Here is a 20,672-nt window from a genome sequence, read left to right as displayed (position 1 = left end):
CCCTCCCCTCCCCCTCCTCTCCCGTCCCCTCCCCTCCCCCTCCTCTCCCGTCCCCTCCCCTCCCCTCCTCTCCTCTCCTTTCCTCTCCTCTCCTGTGTCCCCTCCTTCCTCCACACCAGCTCCCCTCCTCTCTTCCTTGCCCTCCCTCTCTCCACCCCACCTCTCCTCTCCTCTTCCCTTCCATGACACTACTTATTATCAGGGTTATTAAAGGTCAGAGCCTGGCCCTTGTAGCCCCAATAATTCAGATGTGGCTGCCATTCTTGATGAGCCATTGAAACAAACAAATAATAGTATAAATCAGAGAAAAAGGAGACTGATTCAATGTGGCCACACTGGAAAGAAAGACAGAGAGATCCAACGACTCCCCCAAGTCCATTTTCCAGGTCCTTATATGAGGGTACGGTTTAGATACAAGACAAGGGGTACATATAATTAAGAGTCCTGCTCACTGTGGTACACCCTCATTATCTCAGCTTCAGCCATCTTGGAAGATGGCGTGACCAGTTGTCTGCATGAGATCTCTTCCTAGGAGACAAGTTCCCATGTAGCTGGCCCCAGGCTTCAGCCTTTTATTTCCTAGCAAAAAACTCCCAGGGAATTCCAGTTCCCTTGGGCATCTTGTTTCCATGGGACAGATAACCAGAGTGACACATGAATGAGTATCTCAGAGTGATCTTGTTCCTTCTGGGCATGGTAATTATACACTTTCATCCCCAGATGCCGATCTAGCATCCCAGAGTGCCTTGCATTTTGTTTCCTTGTTCCTTTTCATCCTACATCAGAGCTCTCTTCTGGCCTCCACAGGCAAAGCATTCACGTGGCACACAGACATGTATGTAGGCAGAACACTCATACACACAAAAGTAAATCTTTTCTAAAAAGTAGATAGACTCTTGGGAGGCAAAAGAAGGTGGATATCTGCGAGGTCAAGGTCAGCCTGGTGTGCGGCGTGAGCTCCAGGGCAGCCAAGGCTATGCAGTGGGAACCTGGAAAGTATGTGGGGATGAAAGATAATACAAGTTGGATGGGAAAGCGATTTATTTGACACACAGGGCTGGAGAGGGACACTAGGAGTCAGGACATCTCTGGGGGTCGGGCTTGGGCAGGGAGAAACAGAATTCTTCTTCTGTACCCTCTCTCCACAGTTCCTGGGTGGGCTGGGCATGCGTCTGGCCTGCCTCACAGATGACAGGTGTTGGGAGGGACAGATGTGTTCCATCTGGCACTAGCTGGTTTGGAGACACTGGTCAGCAGCAGGTGGGCGTGCTACAGGTGACAGGTCTGCAGACCAGGGTGGGGCAGGAGGGCTGGCAGCACCCGGATGACTGGCAGGAGGAGGTCACACAGACAGGCCGGCAGCTCACGGGCACACACACAGAGGACTGGCAGGAGGGAGCCATACACACAGTGGGTCTGCAGCTCACGGGCACACAGCAGGCCACCTGGCATCTCACAGGAATGCAGATAGCAGGCCTGCAGCTCAAGGGCACACAGGACGACTGTCAGGGGCTGGACACACAGCAGGATGGCTGGCAGGGGCTGGACACACAGCAGGCGGGCTGGCAGCCTGAGGAGCAGCTGGTGTGGCACATGGTGGCAGATGCTCGCTGGTCTGGAGGAGGGTGAGAATGTCTGGTGTTCCTTCCTGGGGTGGCTTTTATACCCAGCCCTATGTCCCAGCTACCCATAATGCAGCTGGTCTTCTGCGTGATGTTTCTGTCACTTGTTCCTCAGTGACTTGTTATTCCGGGGTGCGTCTTCCTGAGTTATGATCCTCATAAACAACCTTGGCTTTGAGGTCAACTTCTCCTTCCACAAACAGGATGTTCTGGTTTGGCTTTCATGCATTTTGTGCTGCTGTTTCTTGGGCCATTATTGAGCTCACAGCGGCGCTGGCTAGACTGAGGTCAGGATTCTGTTCTTTCTCATCTCATACTATCAATGAAGGCTTTTTATTACTTATTCTGACTTTCCATTGTAAAATGCAAACTTTACCATAGATGTGGGGAACTAGGATCCAGGGGCTATATTTGGCCTCCTTCCTGTCTTTATAAATAAAATGTTACTGTCAGCGGCATGCCTGTGTGTGTATATGTTGTTGGCTGTGTTCAGACCATAATGGCAGGTTACAAAAAAAGTTTAAGACATTTGCCGTCACCCCTTAACACAAAATTAGCTCCCTGTTTTTGGTTTCTCTTCCGTTGCTGTGACAAAACACTCGGCAGAAGCAACTCAATAAAGAAAGGGTTTATTTGGGCTCATAGTTTCAGGTATAGTCCATCCTGGCGGGGAAGCCAAGCGAGCGGGAGCAGGGAGCAGCTGGTCTGAGATAGCGGAGAGGATGAATGTGGCTGCCGCCCGGCCGCTTTCTCCACGTACACAGCCCAGGGAATGGCGCCTCCAGCTGTGGACTGGTCTGCCCGGTCAGTTATTGGAGTCAAGACAAGCCCTCCCAGGCATGTTCGCCATGATGCTAGATCCTGTCTCGTGGACAATACAACCCCACCCAACCCTATTGTGTAGTGATTGATACAGGGGCTCCTTTGTCCCTTCAGCAAATACAACTGTGCAATCTCAGAAATCCTGGGAAACTTCTAGCCATGGGAATGAGTGACTTCCGGCCCTGTTTCCCTGTTTCCTTGTACTGTGTTCCCACAACTGTTGCCAACCCCAGGACTGCAGAAGCTGTTGCTGCCTCCCAGCCCCCACTGTGGCCCTGATATGCAGGCCTATATGCAGGGTGCTCCTTTCTGTCTGGACTTCTCTGTGCCTCTCCCCTGTCAGGCAGCCTGCTGTATGCCGTGAGCTGCAGGGTCATTGTGTGCTCCTGTAACCTGCTACGCCTCAGATGCTGCCAGCTTTCCTACCCGTTTCTGCTCTGCAGCTCCTCCCCTGCAGCCATCTAGCCCATTACTGTTCCTGGGACCTCTGTAGCCATCCCAGCTGAGAGATGGGAATAGCTGCATGACTACATTCCACCAGGCTGTCACTTACAGCTCCATGTAGACCTCCCAACAACAGCGAAGTCACAGCAACAAAGCCACCAGGGCCACAAGAGCCGCGAGCAAAGCAGACGATTGCCCCCACACCCTTCAGCCCTTAACAGCTGGCAGCGAAAATATTATAAACATCTGTAGTAGGCATCCCGTGTCTGCGCTGTACTTCACTTCAGGTTTCCACACTGCTCAGGATTGTTCCCGAGATTCTTAAAGATTCAACAGAGGGACTCAGGGCCCAGACCAGCAGCAGGGTAACCACCGGAGGGTCATCTCTCTCTGATGTTCTGCCTTACACTGGGCTGTTGTATCCCAGTGGCTCTCATTTGGCCTACTTTGCTCCTCTGTGTGTGTGTGTGTGTGTGTGTGTGTGTGTGTGTGTATGCACATGTGTGCACAGTAGCATCTTGGGTCCCTGAAGGTGATTGTTGGTCTCTATTTAGCAACAAGCTGCAGTCCTGAAGCCCCTTCAGTCTAAGAATTTAACTTGAACCCCCATCACTCCTACCCATCCTCCTTTTTGTAAAGATGAATGAAGAAAGCCTTCATTCAGAGCAGAGTAATAGCCCCTGCTCCTACACCCTATGTCTGTGTCCTCACAGGGCAGGCAGACTTTACAGAGGGGCAGTCTCCATGGGCTAGGGGATAACATCTGAGTGAGGCAGGGGGATGGCTGATGCAGGTGGCAGGACACCGAGGGACTGGCTCTGCATAGCAGGCGTAGGCGGGAATTGAAGTTGAAGAGACCCCCACCACCATTCTCCCCTGGAGCCTCCAGATGAGGCCTTGCCTATGCCTGCTCTTAACTACCCAGGGTCCTCCTTGCCCCTTTGGTTCTACTCTCTCTCAACAAGAGCCGGTGGGGGTGGGTCACACTCTGGCAGTCTGTCTAGTCCTTTTCACGCTGTCCCTTAAAGAGGCCAGCCTAGTCTACAGAGCAAGTTCCAGCCAGGGCTACACAGAGAAACTTGTCTCAGGGAGGAGAGGAGAAAGTGGGGAGGGGAAGGGGAGAGAGAGAAGGGGGGGTGCCTGATGGCCATTTGGCTGGACCGTCTCTAAGGGCTGTGTGCTGAAGGCATGTGTGTGGTCCCAGCCTGTGATACCACTGGGAGCTGGTACAGTCTTTAGACCAATGGGCCTAATAGGAGAACATGGGGCCATTGGGGATGTCCCTTGAAGCGGCCTGGATACTGGCTCCTTCCTCTCTCACTGGTTTCTCATTCTCACAGGCCTTGCCACGGGCCCCGAAGCAACGATAAGATCACAGTGACGGATCACAGATGAAACCTTGAGCCCAAGCCAGCCTTTCCTGTCTCTACACTGATTCCCTCAGGCATTTTATCACACACCAGAAAGCTGGGCAGTGCAGCCATGAGGTTGTCCTCCCTGTACCCAGGGGATGATCATTCTCTTTGGAGTATTTGAATAACCAAGTGATGGCTGCAGGATGTGAATAGACCCAGAAAGCAGGAACAATGTGATTTCAAATTTAGAATTTAGCCCCACCATATAGCCAGACTTTCTCTGGACTGTCAGCTCCTGAATAACAACATGGAGACTTTTTATTAATTATGAAAGGTAAACCTTAGCTTAGGCTGGTTCCCAACTCACTCTTATAACTCAAATTAACCCATTTCTATTAATCAACATTCTGCCACATGACGCATTACCTCTCCTCGGTACCATATTTCCGACTTCCTCTGAGTCTGGGTGGTAAATCTTCCCGAGCCTTGGATTCTTTCCCAGAGTTTCTATCTCTGCTGGGAAGTCCCACCTATCCTCTCCTGCCTAGCTATTGGTCATTCAGCTGTTTGTTAAGCCAATCAGAAGGTGCCTTAGGCAGGTGAGGAAGGACAGAGATACACTTTTGCACAGTGTACAAAAAGATTATTCCAGGGGGCTGGAGAGATGGCTCAGTGGTTAAGAGCATTGCCTGCTCTTCCAAAGGTCCTGAGTTCAATTCCCAGCAACCACATGGTGGCTCAAAAAGATTTTTCTAACACCACCGTGTTCAGAGATCCTTCCCTTGGGTTCTACTCAACTCCACTTGGGTGGAGGAGCTCAGCTGGGGTAGGATGGAACTTGTCTTCACAGCCTGCGGAGGAGTCTTCTCCTGTTGCCAAATTTCCTGGCTGGTCCGAATGTTGCTCACTTGACTCTCCAATGTTAGTGGTCCTCAGGGAGCCCCACCTTGTCCTCCTCACCATCCTTGGGGTGACTCATGATGTCTTTTTGCCTTGTCCCTCTGCAGCCAGGCCTTAAACTCAGATGTGACCAGTGTTGCCACAGTAGGGGCTGACCCTCATGCTCTCATGATCTGAGGCAGGCATGGTGGGAATCTCTTATCATGGTCTCCTGATGGAAGCCCCTGGCCCCTCTGTGTGTGTTCTCAGGCTGCAGCCATATCGAGAGACTTCTGGGCAGATGCACGTGCCTCAGGTTCTGTCCCAGTGTCCTGATTTGGCGTAGGAGACTCTTCCTGGACTTACAGGGAAAGACACCCAGGGCCGTGGTAGCCTGGATATGAAGACCTAGAACATTCCAGAAAATGCACACAGCCAGCTCACAAGTCCTGATACGAACACTTTATTGAACACAGCAGTGAACCTGTCACATCTGGTATGAGTACACGTTCACGAGAACGGGCTCCTGGGGCTGCTTTCTATGTCACAGAGGGATCTGTAGGGGACAGGGCTGGGTGGCACCCTCAAACCCAATCGGCCAGCACCTATGTAGCCTCCAATCCATAGTGAGACGACTCTGGTGGCCCCAGGTGACTTCCAGGGGCTCCCGAGAGTGGAGAATCGCTTAAGAATAAAGATGTAGCCTGTAAAGGCAGAGAGATCCAGCTTGTCAGCAGCTGGACTTCTGGCCAGAGGAGAGGCCACAGCAGGCCTGGCTGGAGCAGGCAGGACGGCAGAGCAGGGACATGCTGGAGCAGGGCTTGCAGCAGCTGGGCTGGCAGGAGGAGGCACAGCAGGAGGAGCTGGGCACACAGCAGGCAGGTCTGCACACAGGGCAGCAGAGCAGGGACACGCTGGAGCAGGGCTTGCAGCAGACAGGCTTGCAGCAGACAGGCACACAGCAGGAGGATTGACAACATGAGGAGGATCCAGAGCAGATGGGTGTGCAGCAGACAGGCTTGCAGCAAAGGGTCACACAACAAGGTGAGGAGGTGCAGCATGAGGGCTGGCAGCTAGACTGCTGGCAGCATGAGGGTGTGCAGCAGCTGCTGCAGGCAGATTGGCAGCAGGGACTGGACCCACAGCTCACTGGGGTGCAGATGAGGGTCAGGCAGGGGGATGGGGCACAGCAGCTGGGGACACAGCAGCTTGGGATACAGCAGCTAGGCTGGCAGCAGCTGGACTGGCAACAGCTGGGGACACAGCAGATGGGCTGGCAGCAGCTGGACTGGCAGCAGCTGGGGGCACAGCAGCTAGGCTCACAGCAGCTCTCTGGGCAGTCATCCACCTGCCAGGAGGAGTCAGTACAAGAATCACAGGAACCAGGCAGGCAGACCCGGCTGTCATAGCTCAGGTCACTGGAGCAGACGGACATGGTGGAGGTGGCCATGGCGGGCAGGTCTGGTAAGAGCTGTGTGAGTGTGAGAGTGTGAGTGTGTGAGTGTGAGTGTGTGTGAGTGTCTGCTCTCAGCTTTTATAGCACTCTGGGCTGGTATTGTCCAAGTGAGGAACTTCTCGGGCTTCCCTTCCTGCTTACTGGTTGGCTGGAGCCCCCTCATTAGCGGTGGTCATCGGAGGTGTGCATGCCTCACCTGTGTTGTTTGTGTTTGTGTTTGTTTTGACTCAGCTGAAGGCCTGGGAATCATTTGAGGCCACTTCTCCTGAGAGGTTTTGGAGGTGAGCAGGGCTCCATGGCAACAGGGACTGGGGTTGTCATCCTATGCCTGAGCGGCTGGGACCTATCATTATTGCTGTTGTTTTAAACATTTTAAAAACATAGACAAAATAAAAACATACATATCTTACATAATACAACTCACCCGGGGGCTTAATGACAGCTCCCCTACCCTCTCCAAATGTTAGCAAGATGCAAGTCGTATACAACACAGTTGACTCAGGGGCTTGTTGACAGGAGACTGTGTGTATATTGTGAGGTAGACTGTGCTCGGGCAGGGTGGCGTCTTCTCTATGCAGTGCCTGGCCCTCCTTCTGAGACTCTCAGCATTTCCAGGGATACTCTGAGCTTTTTGTGTTTTTGTTTTGCTGTGGTTCCAAGACCAGAGACTCCACATCCTGCAGTGGCCACAGTTCAGAAACTCCTGGCCTGCCCACCCATGCCAGGATAGTCTGGCTGGGTATAGAATTCTGAGCTTGGAACTGGGTGGTAGTGGCACATGCCTTTAATCCCAGCACTTGGGAGGCAGAGGCAGGTGGATCTCTGTGAGTTCTAGTCCAGCCTGGTCTACAGAGTGAGTTTCAGGACATCCAGGGCTACACAAAGAAACCCTGTCTCAAAAAACAAAATAACCAGTCAAACAAACAAAAAGTCTGGGTTTGGCCCAGTGTTTCTCCAAGCCCAGGTAACAATGCCTGTCATCCTGGTGTCCGTGTCCTTGTGCAGAGACACCTAGAGTTCCCTGACTTTCAACTTTTGTTGTTTTCTTTCTTCCTTCTTATTCTAGGATGCCAAATCTATTTCCAGGCTGTGTGTTGCTTTGCTGTGTGTTGACCCCATTATAGGAGACTCAGTGGGAGGTGGCTTGTCTGTTCCTTGTTGGGCTAGGGAAGACATCCTTCTTGGTTGCTCTTCTTCAGAATAGGCACAGGCAGCCGAAGATCCCAGCCATCCTTCGTGCCCTGAACCTGGCTTTGCTGCCCTGTTTCCATCAGGCTCAACTTCAGGTTAACCCTCAGCCTGAAGGGTCTGTGGCCATGGGCTCTATGCTCACAGACAATGCCCTAGTTAAGGTGAAAGGACAGGGCTATCAGCACTGGGACCTAATGATGGCCCGTGGCTCCTACTGGGTAGTTTTCCTGGGTAGTGGTTAGGGTATCATGGAGCCAAGGCTTGAAGGACAAGACCAAGGGTGTCAGAGCATCCCCACAGCAGGTGGCTTGTCGTCTTGCTCACCCCAGACTCCTTGACCCTGAGTACTCTTTCTGTCATTCCCCGACCCACCTCTGACACCTACTTCATGGTTTGGGTACAGAATGTCCCTACAAGTTCACGTGTTGAACTCCACAATGCTGTTTGTGGGGGTGGACCAAACATTAGGTAGCTGGCCTTATTGGAGGAAGTATGCCATTGGGGGTTGGCCTTTCTAGGTTCTTCCCGCCCCCCTCCTTTCTGTTTCCTGTCAGTCATGAGGGGTGCCGTCTTGGCTCCATGCTTGGGTTGTATGGTGTTCTGTCTTATCGCAGACTCAGAATATCTCAGGGCGAGAGCTGGACCTTTTGAAGCCATGAATCAAGAGTCCTTACCCCTCAGCTCTCTATGCTGGGCAGTTGTCTCAGCAATGAGCAACACCATTGGCTGCATCACACACTCCATCTGCCATGCACCCTGTTGGCCTGTGTGTCCGCTGTCTTTTTCTGGAAGTCCCTGGTCTTCATACTCCACACATGGCCTCATGTCATCTCATCAAGCACGAGCTTCTGAGGTGAACCGACTGGTTGGCTCCTCTACAGCTGTGTGATGGACAGCCCACACACATTGATCCACTCTGCTGCAGACGGATATTTGAATAATTTCCTGTCATCTGTTAGGGGCTGAGTGGACACTGGCTCTAGATGGACGGATGTTCTCATTTCCCACAGGATGATGCCTGGGGCTGGGATGGCAGAGTTCCAGGCTCACCCTGTCATTAACAACTCTGGAAGGAAAGAACCTCATAGCAGACAGGGGACACTTCCTGCCTGGCACTCCAAGAGTCACTAGACAGGGGAGGCCCTGCATTTTGGATGTCAGCCTGCAGAGGTGGGAGTAGCAATCAGAGGTCACAGAGAGTCCCCTCCTGTCCTGCTTCTGTACCAGCCCCATGGCCATCAGAGCACCAAAGAGGGACAGACATATGTTGGGGGGGTGTCCCCCAGTGAAGTTGAGCCTTACCTGTTGGCCACTCAACACCCACAGCAGGATGTATCTATCACGGCCTTTTTGGGACCTCTTATCTATGGCCACATGAATTCGCACCCCCAGGAAAGTAGAGAGGCTGTGTTATTTGGTGTCTGGTGCTGGGATGTCCCTGGTGGTTATCTCAGGTGGTCTTCTGAGTAAGGGAAGGGAGGTGGCTCCCTGAACACAGGTGGCCTGTGGGTGAGGACCTGGGACTGGTGGCACAGCTGGTGGGGATGGTAGCTCCCGGGGACACAGTCCATCACAGTGGGGATGGTGTAGTCCTGGGGACACAGTCCATCACAGTGGGGATGGTGTAGTCCTGGGGACACAGTCCATCACAGTGGGGATGGTGCAGTCCTGGGGGCACAGTCCATCACAGTGGGGATGGTGTAGTCCTGGGGGCACAGTCCATCACAGCGGGGATGGTACAGTCCTGGGGGCACAGTCCATCACAGTGGGGATGGTACAGTCCTGGGGACACAGTCCATCGTAGTGGGGATGGTGCAGTGGCAGGAGCAATAGGCAATTGGTTAGGTTCATCTGCAGAGAGAGAGAGAGGGATGCAGGGGCTCAGCTTGCTTTCTTCTTTTTATCCAGTCCAGGACCACAGTCCATAGAATGGCGCCACCCATATTTAGGGTGGGTATTCCCACCTCAGTCAACCTAATTTAGAAATAAAAATTTCCCTCACAGTCATGGTGTTTTAGTAACTGTTCTATGCTGTGAAGAGACACCACAGCCAAGGCAACTTATAAAAGAAGGCATTTTACTGGTGGCTTGCTTACTGTTTCAGAGGGCGAGTCCATGACCATCATGACGGGGATGGGGGACAAGGGGAGGGGGCAAAGCAGCAGGCAGGCAGACATGGCGCTAGAATAATAGCTGAGAGCTTGTATCTCACTTCCCCAAGATTGGGCCTGACTTCGGACTTTCGGAAACCTCAAAGCCTCCTCCAGCAACACACTTCCTCCAACAAGGCCACACCTCCTAATCCTTCCCAAACAGTTCCACCTCCTGGTGACAGAGCATTCAAATATATGAGCCTATCTGGAGGCATGTGGCTAGTCCTCTGTGGCCAAGGCTAGAGCATAGGAATAACTAGAGGAATAGAGAAGCAGGCTGTGGGGGACAGTACCCCAGATGAGGACAGGGGGTCAGCAGCTGGGCTTCTGGCCTGAGAAGGGGACACCACATACACTGACAGATTGTTTCCAAGGTGATGCTAGATCTTGCCAGCTGGCAGCATTAGTCCTCACACCCATACCCAGCATCCACTCATGTGGTCCCTGCGCTTGGACAGGGTGGGATGTTGGGTCTGGCACACTGGACAGTAAAGAAGGGTGTAGGTTCCACACAGTGTGGGGGGGCTGCTAAGAAGGGCTGCAGGGAACGTGTTGAAATCCAGGAGGGCTGGATTGATTGACAGGAGGATCCCAGAAGACTGCAGGAGGCTGGCATTCTTGGGACCTCTCAGAGTCTGGGCAGGAGCTGGAGCCCTGGTTGAGATGTAGACCCTGGGGAAGCTAGAGTCGCAGAGAAAGCTGGACGCAGGCTGAGCATTGCTGTAAAGGGTTGCCACCCAGGGAAGACTGGGGGTGTGGCTTCCTGGTAGGAGGGTCATGCTCAAGGGGACCCCAGTGCTCAAGAGCAGCTGCAGGGCTAGGAAGGACAGGTATGGCTCAGGGGTCCATGGCTACCAGGTAGTCACTTTCCCCCCCACATCCCTAGCCTCAGATACTAAGGAGCTACTCTGCGAAGAGCCAGTGTGTACCCTTGAGCTAGGTCCCACTTGCTGCATGAAACCTGGCCCTTCGTGCCCAGCCACCCCACACCCCATGCCACACACAAGACACCAGTCAGCAGGAGACAGCGGCAGGTTTAAAGATTTATTTTTTATTTTAAGTATGCGTGTGTGCGTGCATGCATGTGGTGTGTGCATGTGTTTGTGTGTGTGTGTGTGTGTGTGTGTGTAAATGAGCACAGGTGCCCACAGAAGCCAGAGGAGCACAACAAATGCCATGCTGTGGAAAAGGAATTGCAACTTACAATAGGCAGTTGTAAGTCACCCATTGTGCGCTGGGAACAGGACTCAGGTCCTTTGCAAAAGCATAAGCGTTCTTAATCACTGAACTCTCTCCCCAGGCCCAAAGGACAAGCTGATTAGGACATATGTCCTAGGCTAGGACTGCTGGAGTGGGGACTAATCCGTGACGTGGGGCCTAAGGAGGCAGTGGGACTCCATCAAGGCACTTCCACCTTCCACTGGGGAAGGACTCGGGAACCGGCCATGCTCTGGATGGTCTTGGGTAATCTGTGGTCAAGCCTAGAGGGTGGGAATGGCTAGAGTAGTGCCGAAGCAGCCTGTGCTTGACAGTACCCAGATGAGGGCTCAGGCTCAGCAGCTGGACTTCTGGCCCGAGGAGAGGCCACAGCAGGCTTGGCGGGAGCAGACAGGGCGGCAGATCAGGGACATGCTGGAGCAGGGCTTGCAGCAGCTGGGCTGGCAGGACGAGGCACAGCAGGAGGAGCTGGGCACACAGCAGGCAGGTCTGCACACAGGGCGGCAGAGCAGGGACACGCTGGAGCAGGGCTTGCAGCAGACAGGCTTGCAGCAGACAGGCACACAGCAGGAGGATTGGCAGCATGAGGGCTGGCAGCTAGACTGCTGGCAGCAGGAGGAAGACCCAGAGCAGACTGGTGTGCAGCAGACAGGCTTGCAGCAAAGGGTCACACAACAAGGTGAGGAGGTGCAGCATGAGGGCTGGCAGCTAGACTGCTGGCAGCAGCATGAGGATCCAGAACAGATGGGTGTGCAGCAGACAGGCTTGCAGCAGACAGGCACACAGCAGGAGGATTGACAGCATGAGGGCTGGCAGCTAGACTGCTGGCAGCATGAGGGGGTACAGCAGCTGCTGCAGGCAGATTGGCAGCAGGGGCCGGATCCACAGCTCACTGGGGTGCAGATGAGGGTCAAGCAGGGAGCTGGGGCACAGCAGCTGGACTGGCAGCAGCTGGGGACACAGCAGCTGGGGGCACAGCAGCTGGGGGCACAGCAGCTGGGGGCACAGCAGCTGGGGACACAGCAGCTGGGGGCACAGCAGCTGGGGGCACAGCAGCTGGGGGCACAGCAGCTAGGGATACAGCAACTGGGGGCACAGCAGCTGGGGGCACAGCAGCTAGGCTCACAGCAGCTCTCTGGGCAGTCATCCACCTGCCAGGAGGAGTTGGTGCAAGCGTCAGAGCAGACAGACATGGTGGAGGCGGCCATGGTGGGGTTGGCTGGGAGCTGGGAGTGTATGAGTGTGTTGTGTGAGTGTGTGTGAGTGATGAGTGTGTGTGAGGTGCTCTGGGCTCTGGGCTTTTATCCCCCAGGTGTGTTTTGCTGCAGGAGACTCTGCACCCTTCCCCTTCCTTGTTGTTTAGTCTGAAGGGTGCTCAGTCATAATCTCCTGTTGGGTTGGTTGCCCTAAGAATAGCCCTCACTGGAGGAAAAGCGTGGCCTTCCTGGGCTGACCCCGTGCCCTCTACCTGTGGCTACCTGCCAGGGTGCTGGTGATGGCACTGAGCACCAAGACTACTGCTTCTCCAGCCTGGTCCTCAGAGTGTGGTCCAGCCTGCCTGTAGCTGGGAGAGAGGTGATGGGCCCATCACAGAGTTGTCTCTCCTGCATCTGAGACCAGCACGGTGGCCAGACCATCTGATCCACACCCTCAGCGTCCCAGAGCCCTCCATATCGTCAGATGCCTGGGCTCGGAAGGCACTCACTGGGAGCCCCAGGTTCTCATGCCTCAGAATGCATATACAGTAACACGGGGACAGAGCTCAGCAGTTCACAGGCCTGGCTGTGCCTGGTGGGGCTCCTGTGCCACAGAGTGTGGGTTTTCTGGCTCATATACCTGGTGCAGCCTCTCACACAAGCTCTTTTCCATCCCATGAACTTGTACACACATCTTCACGTGTGTCAGGTCTTATCAGCATCCAGGCCCAGAGATGTGTATGATAGCAATAGCTCCCGGAGCCCTCTGGATCTCTGACAGTGATCCTCAGTTTCATCTGGTCTCACCTGAGAGTTCACCAGCCTCCCCTTTAACCTAGGTGGGTTTTCCTTCTTCTTTTCTTTTTTGTTGTTGTTTTTAAATATATTGATACTTTACTTTCATTTATGAAGGTGTTAGGTACACTGGAACTGGAGTTACAGACAGTATGAGCTGCCATGTGGATGCTGGAATCGAACCCAGGTCCTCCAGAAGACGGACTGCTGTCAGTCAGTGCTCTTAACCTCTGAGCCATCCCTCTAGCTCCTTCACCCAGTTTTGAAGGACTCTGTATGGACCTTTCAAACCTCACTCTACTCCATTCCCCAGCCTCACCCTCAGCCTCTTTCTAGAGGTCAGAGACCAGGTATTGTCCCTTGGACAGACAGCTAAAGACAACAATAGCAGAGGGCAGGGCTAGAAACACATTTGTGAAAATCAGAGCCATTACTGGGTGGCAGAGGCAGGAGGATCTCTGTGAGTCTGAGGCCCCCCTGGTCTGCAGAGTGAGTTCCAGGATAGCCAGAGCTACACAAAGGAACCCTGTCTGGAAACACCAAAAATAAATAAAATCAATTGGAGCCATCGGGCTTCCAAACCTGGCCTCAGGGAGCCCATGGAGGTGTCCTGGCTGGCGTCTCATTGGAGCTGCCAAACATCATATATCTGTATTTATCCTGTCACGGCTATGCTGAGGCTTTGGTCATTGTGCTTTTCTCTTTTGGATCCGTTTTGAGTTTGTCTTCGATGTGGCCCGAGAGTGTGATGTCATCTCCAGCGTGTGACCCCTTGACCCTCCCAGGATGATTTGTGAAAGAGAGCACTCTTGGCTTGCTGCGTGTCCTGGCGCCGTTGTGAGGAAGCAGGTGGTTTCGTGTAGTCTGCTGACCTACACACCCGTCATTGCACCGGCAGCACCGTTTTGACCCCAAGGTCCTTACTGTTGGTCATTGTGGTTTTTCTTGCCAAATGGCTTCGTCTATAACCGCCATCGCGGTATGGCATTGACATGGCAGGAACGGATACTCTCGCCTTGTCCCTGCCTAGAAAGGGCTAGGGATGAGGCTTCATGGGTATCCTGCCTTGCAGTGAGGGAGTTCTGTTAGATTTGATCTTTACTATGAAAGGGTGTTGGCTTTCCCTGAGCATCTTTTTGCATCACTGAAATGGCTGTGCAATCCCTCGTCCCCTGCAACACACTTCTCTGTTTGGTTTCTCGGTTGAGTCGGCTTTGTCTTTCTGACACTCTGCTGTGCCACACAAGACTTTCCTCTGCTGCTGGGGTCAGTTTGATTATGTTTTGTGGGTCGGGAGTGGTGGTGGAAGAGGCCATAATTCTTGTCTTAGTTTACGGTCACTCATCTCTGAAGCCATCGGCCCTGGGTTCTTCGTTCAGATGGTTTTTAATTAGTGACCCATCTCGGGTCACTTCCCTTTGGCCCTGGCCAGCTCATACATTTTAGATCCCAAGACACAGACACATGAAAATGAGAGGAATTGGGGAGGAGACCCCTAGATTCGGTAACCACAGAGATTTGAGCAGCATGAAGGCCGCACATGCTGGAGAGTCAGAATTGGTAAGAAATGGTGAGATACATGGAACACCAGTAGAGATCGATCTATAAGAACGCATGGTTGTCACCCTTTAGACCTCAAGATAGAACGGGAAAGAACTCAACAGCTCTGGTACACAGACACAGCTGGCAATGCCAGTCGGCCATTGTTAGTATATTTAAAAGAAGAAATAAAAGGAGAGGCAGGTAGAAGACGAGTCATGGCTCAGAGAGCGAGGTGTGCAGCCACACAGAACACACCAAGCAGCAGTGGCTCCTGCCACCCTGCAGCTCAGCTCACGCCTCGGGCCAAACAAAGTCTGAATGAAACTTGAAATAGCTGAGATCATGTGAGGCACCATCTCTGACCAGACAGGAAGAAATAGAAATCAAAACAGAACTGGAGAGTTCACCCATCCATAGAAACAGAACATAGACTTGAACAGCGAAGGAGTCAGGGGAGAAGCTGGAAGGTACGGGAGGCGGATGAAAACAAAAACACAACAAACCCAAGCTGGGATGCGGCCAAAACAGCACAAGAGGGAAACTCAGAGTCGTGAAGGAAGAGCCCAGACCAGTCATCCAAACTCACACCTCAGGGAACCAGGAAGAGGAAGTCCAAACGGAATCCACAGGAAGTATAGGTAAGAGCCAAGACACCGAGACAGAAGACAGCTGTGGGAAATGTGGCGACGGAGAAAACACTGGCCAGTGTCTAACGCGACTGAAGGCTAAGGAGTTTGAAAGAAGTAAAACCACCAAAGGAAACGGTCATGGTTGTGAGTTTATGTCAACAAGATGGACTGGCAGAGAACCCTGAACCGTGGCTGGTGACAAACGAGAGAAGTTAGGTGTCAGGGACAGACTCGTGGAGTCTGGAGACCAGATGCAGACATATGTTACAGATGGACCTCATTTCTCCCTGTGGCTTTGAATGCTGTTTTTAGTCCCTTCTGTCATGAAAACAAAACAAAACAATTATTGGAGAGCAGGTCTTTGAGCCATGGTCTCTCTTAACTATGCAGACAGACCGTAGTTTCTCCTTCCTCTTTTTCTTTATCTTTTGTGTAATTGAGGGTTGAGCCTAGGCTCCTGCATGTACCTGGGAAGCATTCCATTACAGGATCAAGGCAGTTTCTTTATTCATTAACCAATAAAAGCCACACATAGACAGGAGGACCTCCCACACCAGTTGGTAATTTGTGGGGACTTGTTTTGTAGCTCTGATCTGGTCTGTTCCAGAGAAAGTTCCATGTGCTGAAGAAGAGAAAGTGTCTGGGGCAGCTGTTGGAATGCCCTGTGCCCTGTAGACATCCGCCAGCGCACACATCCTTTCCTCTGCTGTGCTGTTAGGTCGGGCATCCGTTGACTTTTGCTGGCTCCACCCACTGCCAGGGATGCCTGTTGAATGGCACAGTATCATTTTATCAGGTTCTATCTCACTTCTGGTCAAATGAAGCTTGCTTTGTGAAGTTGGACAACCACCATTGGGTGCATATAGGTTAACAATCTTGTCTTCTGGATGAATTGACCCCTGGGTCATTATGCAGTTACATTTTGTCTCTTCTTTCTGCTTGTATTAATTCTATTTTGTCAGAAATAGGCATAGACACTCCTGCAGGTTTTCAAGTTCATTTCTTTCTTTCATGCTCTCTGCCTTTGTATCTTTCTGATGCTGTGAATTTCTTGTAGGCAGTGTGCTGTTGGATCTCGTTTTTTCAATCAATTCAGCCAATCTGTCCTTTAATTAACACATTAAGACTGTTCACATTCAGAGTTCTTGATGAAGGTGTGAGCTTGCACCTGCCATTTTACTGCTTTTCTTCTAGTGGTTTTGTGTTCTTTGTTTCTTTTCTTCCTCTCTTATTCATCTTTGTCATTTAATGGTTTACTGAATTGATAGTATTTGATTCTTTTCTATTTTTCTCCTGTGTTCTGAGGGAATTTAGACTTCCATATGCAACCCTGATGGTAGCTGTCTTCCTGTCATTTCAGGTATAAGACTCTCTTGCTCTCTCTTTCATCTTAGCGATGAAATCCGTTCATTTTTGTTTATTGGGGAAGGTCTTTGCTTCTTCTTCGATTCTGGGCTAGTAATCTTGGTTGGCAGTTATTTCCTTCCAGGACTTCAATAAACCCTTTTACACTCTCTGGGCTGCCAAATTTTGCTCAGGAGTCTGCAGTTGATCTGGGGTGGGGGTGGAGGGTGGTTACTGGCAAATGAGACTTGGTGCTTCTCTCTTGCAGATTCTAAGAGCTTTTTTGTCCTGCTGTTTGGCAGTCATATATAATATTGCTGTAGTAAGGGTTTTTCCCGTCATGTCCGTTTAAGGACCTTCTTCCCTTCCCTGGGTGTATCTTTCCTAAGATTTTTCCAGATGATATTATTGTGTGTTTTTTTTTTTTTTTTGGTTTGTTTGTTTTGTGCTCTGAACTTTTCTCTCTTCCCCTTCAGGTACCAGTGATGGTGATTCTAATGATTGATAGTGTCCAGAGATCTCCCATGCTCCTCCATTTCCCCCCTTTATTTCTGTCTGAATGTGATATTTTGGAAGACCCATCTTCAAGCTCTGTTGTAATTTGTTCTATTTGATCACATCTGCCTGGGATCCTCGGCCCCTGAGCTGTGGGCTGTGGCTGGAGCTGATGAATTCCCTTTAGCTGAGCTCCTACAGTTGATACCATGTTTCTCGGCTGTGCACCTTGCAGGAGGCTGTGGTCAGCCTGTGACATGACCAAGGAACCTTGTAGGTGACTGACAGGAACTGTGCTGTCACCTGGATGAGGTGTGAGTTCCACAGAGTGGCTGCCCTCAGTCCCGGAATTCTTGTAAAGCCACAGTGCTGAGTTTTTCCCAGGACAAGGACCCACTCTCCATTGCCCTCCATAGCATGACTTCCCTTGCCATGAAGCCCTTTCAGTGGGTGTCTCAGAGTCACTCCATGGGCCCCAGAGATGGATCGCGCAGATCTAGAGCTAGAACAGGAGGAACCCTAACCCTAGTACCAGAGTGTGGAATAAGGGAGCTGTGGGTCTGTGTAATGACTCCAAACCCCCCAGCTGGAGGTATGCGAGGGTGGGAGGGGTTCAGGCTCCAGCATGAGGCCCCGGAGTGACAGTCACAACAGAAGCTGAGTGGGTCAGAGGAAGCTTTATTGAAGTGCATGGGTCTACAATGGTACAACTGACCACAGAAGCAGGGTCATCCACATAGGCAGGGATGGAAAGTGAGCAACCAGCACTCCTGGGACGTGCTGGAGGAGGAACACAATGGTCCTTCTAAGTGGCTGAGTAACTGGTTTCTCTTCAAATGGTGTAAATCTTTCTTCTGTGCTGTGCCTGCATGAGTGCCAACCACAGACTGGTGGGGAGGTAGCTCCTGCTGCTTGCAGTGGGTCCTGGCTCTCAGCAGCTGGACTTCTGGCCACAGCAGGCCTGGCTGGAGCAGGCAGGACGGCAGATCAGGGACATGCTGGAGCAGGGCTTGCAGCAGCTGGGCTGGCAGGACGAGGCACAGCAGGAGGAGCTGGGCACACAGCAGGCAGGTCTGCACACAGGGCGGCAGAGCAGGGACACGCTGGAGCAGGGCTTGCAGCAGACAGGCTTGCAGCAGACAGGCACACAGCAGGATGAGGGCTGGCAGCATGAGGATCCAGAGCAGATGGGTGTGCAGCAGACAGGCTTGCAGCACAGGGTCACACAGCAGGATGGCTGGCAAGGAGAGCAGGTGCTGCAAGCTGGCTGGCAGCTAGACTGCTGGCAGCATGAGGATCCAGAGCAGACAGGTGTGCAGCAGACAGGCTTGCAGCAAAGGGTCACACAAGGTGAGGAGGTGCAGCATGAGGGCTGGCAGCAGGAGGAGGATCCTGAGCAGATGGGTGTGCAGCAGACAGGCACACAGCAGGAAGATTGGCAGCATGAGGGCTGGCAGCTAGACTGCTGGCAGCATGAGGGTGCACAGGAGCTAGCACAGACAGATTGGCAGCAGGGGCTGGACCCACAGCTCACTGGGGTGCAGATGAGGGTCAGGCAGGGGGCTGGGGCACAGCAGCTGGGGGCACAGCAGCTGGACTGGCAGCAGCTAGGTTGGCAGCAGCTGGACTGGCAGCAGCTGGGGGCACAGCAGCTAGGCTCACAGCAGCTCTCTGGGCAGTCATCCACCTGCCAGGAGGAGTTGGTGCAAGCGTCAGAGCAGACAGACATGGTGGAGGCGGCCATGGTAAGGGTTGTGCTGGAAGTTGAAAGTGTTCAAGTGTGGGAGTGTGGGAGTGTGTGTGAGGTGCTGAGCCGCTGATCTTTTATCCTCCTCCAGCCTGTTTCCCCAGGGGCAGACGCACCTTTCTTCCTGTTGTGTGCATTGTGGGAAGTTCCTCTTCCTGACCAGCCACAGCTTTGGACCTGGGTGGTCTGGGGAGCAGGGCTTGCTAGCAGCTCAAGGGCAATTCAGAGAGTAGAGAGGTTGCAGCAGACTTGCCATCAGCTTCTGTCCAGGTGGAGAGATTTTGAGAAGCTGAACCCAGTAGTGCAAAGATCCACCTTTGTCAGTGTGCAAGACGTCAGCCACTTGTGGAGGCCTGGTGGCCATACCCATCAGGGCCAGCTGGAGGCACCACCCTGTGCCAATGGTTGCTAAGAGATGAAAAAGGAAGAGTCAGAGGAGAGTCATCGTAAGATCTCATCAGAGGTCAGAGACGCTGAGGCAGACAGGTCTCAAGGTTGAGTCCAGCCCGGGCTACCTCATGAGACTCTGCCTCAAAACCTTAACAAAAAACAAGCAACAACAAAAACAAAACAAAACATCTCCACTACCACCACCAGCAACAACAAGAAGCTCAGCAGAGACCAGTGTGTCTGTGAGCAACTGTCATCTCTGGTGTTTATTTCTTGATGTGAAGTGACGCAGGTCAGAGAGCTCTGAGTGTCTGTGCCGACTGAGCACATGTAGACCTATTGTCACAGGGCCACACTGGCTGGCACACTGCCTGCCTCTATCTGCTGATACTTGACAGTTTTCTATGATGACTGGGTCATTTGCGCCACTGGGGACATGGCCTGGGATGTGGCTCCATGTGTGTGTCTGACAGCATGTTCCAGAGGAGGCTCTGTCCATGATGGCCTTGCCTGAGATGGTCACCTGGTGTCACGAAGGGTGTTCATGATAAAGACTTTTGCAGCCTGAACTTGGAGGACTCTGCTGGTTTAAGTGAGGGTTGGGGACAGGACAGTCCCTGTCCTTGCTCAAATTCTGCCTTTTGGAGGAGACTTAGAATTTGCTATAGGGACTTCTTGGGAATTCAGCATGCAGTTCTGTTCGGGGACATTGTAGTCCTGAGTGACAGAAAGCACTGAGCATGCTGAGGGGCTGGAAACCAAAATCACAGCAGTGAGTTCTCGGTGGTTCTCTATGCTAGAATGATAGGGGGCTGGGCGTATCAGTCTCTGCCGGAAGTCTGTGTCGAGGGCAGGTGGCTGCCTCTTGCCAGTTGTCCTCAGCTTTTCCAAGGTGGGGACCTGTGACAGGGAGGTGGTGCAGGGGCTGTAAAACTTTCTGTGGAATTTGTGCATTCTGACTAAGCTGGGGGTGGGAGGTCCCAAGGAGTCACTTATTCCATAGTAGCACTTGGGGAAAAGTTCCCAACCATTTCTCTGAGAAATACACTGGGAGGTGACATTATTCATTTCTTTACAAATTGCTGATGTGTGTGTCCCCAGATGAGACACATGGCTTCACACACCTGCCTCTTATTTCAGGAGCATAGGTGCTTAGCCCTGGTTCTGTCTGTGGGACACATGCTGTGTGGCTCCCATGGGTGACACAGCCATGAGTGTGAAGCCCAGAAAAGCTGTGTCTTGGTGTCCTCCTCTCTCGTCTATTTCTATAGAGTAGATTTTCCAAAGTCATTGGATTGTGGGGAAAAGGGAGTCTGAGGTGACAAAAGGCCCATGTGTCCCAAGGCCATGACCCTAAGACGATGTCATCCAAGTCCAGCTCCTGAGGCCATGCT

At 52.4% G+C, this 20,672-nt stretch overlaps 3 protein-coding genes and 1 pseudogene across 6 annotated transcripts in view; 1 reads left to right on the top strand and 3 right to left on the bottom strand.

Moving 5' to 3' along the window:
• The window catches only part of Tspear (thrombospondin type laminin G domain and EAR repeats), a 147,957-nt gene that overhangs the window by 44,064 nt on the left and 83,221 nt on the right, over positions 1–20,672 (top strand). The gene's annotated exons all lie outside the window — the stretch shown is intronic.
• On the bottom strand, positions 1,251–1,595 carry LOC126501443 (keratin-associated protein 12-1-like; annotated as a pseudogene).
• Positions 5,853–6,572, bottom strand: LOC126501377 (keratin-associated protein 10-3-like). 4 transcript variants are annotated; one of them, XM_050142042.1, is made up of 2 exons: positions 6,396–6,572; positions 5,853–6,320 (listed from the first exon to the last, which is right to left on the bottom strand). In XM_050142042.1, exons 1-2 carry the CDS (start codon positions 6,570–6,572, stop codon positions 5,853–5,855), a joined length of 645 nt encoding a protein of 214 aa, XP_049997999.1. The 4 variants fall into 4 exon arrangements, with proteins under 4 accessions (XP_049997999.1, XP_049997988.1, XP_049997978.1 ...); XM_050142031.1 differs by having other exon boundaries at positions 5,853–6,330; positions 6,397–6,572; XM_050142021.1 differs by having other exon boundaries at positions 5,853–6,360; positions 6,412–6,572.
• LOC126500012 (keratin-associated protein 10-1-like) lies at positions 11,476–18,885 on the bottom strand. Its single transcript, XM_050139598.1, has 3 exons — positions 18,770–18,885; positions 18,103–18,718; positions 11,476–12,366 (listed from the first exon to the last, which is right to left on the bottom strand). The coding sequence occupies exons 1-3, from the start codon at positions 18,883–18,885 to the stop codon at positions 11,476–11,478; spliced, it is 1,623 nt and encodes a 540-aa protein (XP_049995555.1).

The sequence above is a fragment of the Alexandromys fortis genome, unplaced genomic scaffold (genome assembly GCF_014885135.2).
Source record: "Alexandromys fortis isolate MF-2015 unplaced genomic scaffold, M_Fortis_MF-2015_v1.1 scaffold_9, whole genome shotgun sequence".
Lineage (NCBI taxonomy): Eukaryota > Metazoa > Chordata > Mammalia > Rodentia > Cricetidae > Alexandromys > Alexandromys fortis.
The sequence above is the reverse complement of the archived record's forward strand: the minus strand, read 5'-3'. Positions and strand labels throughout refer to the sequence as shown.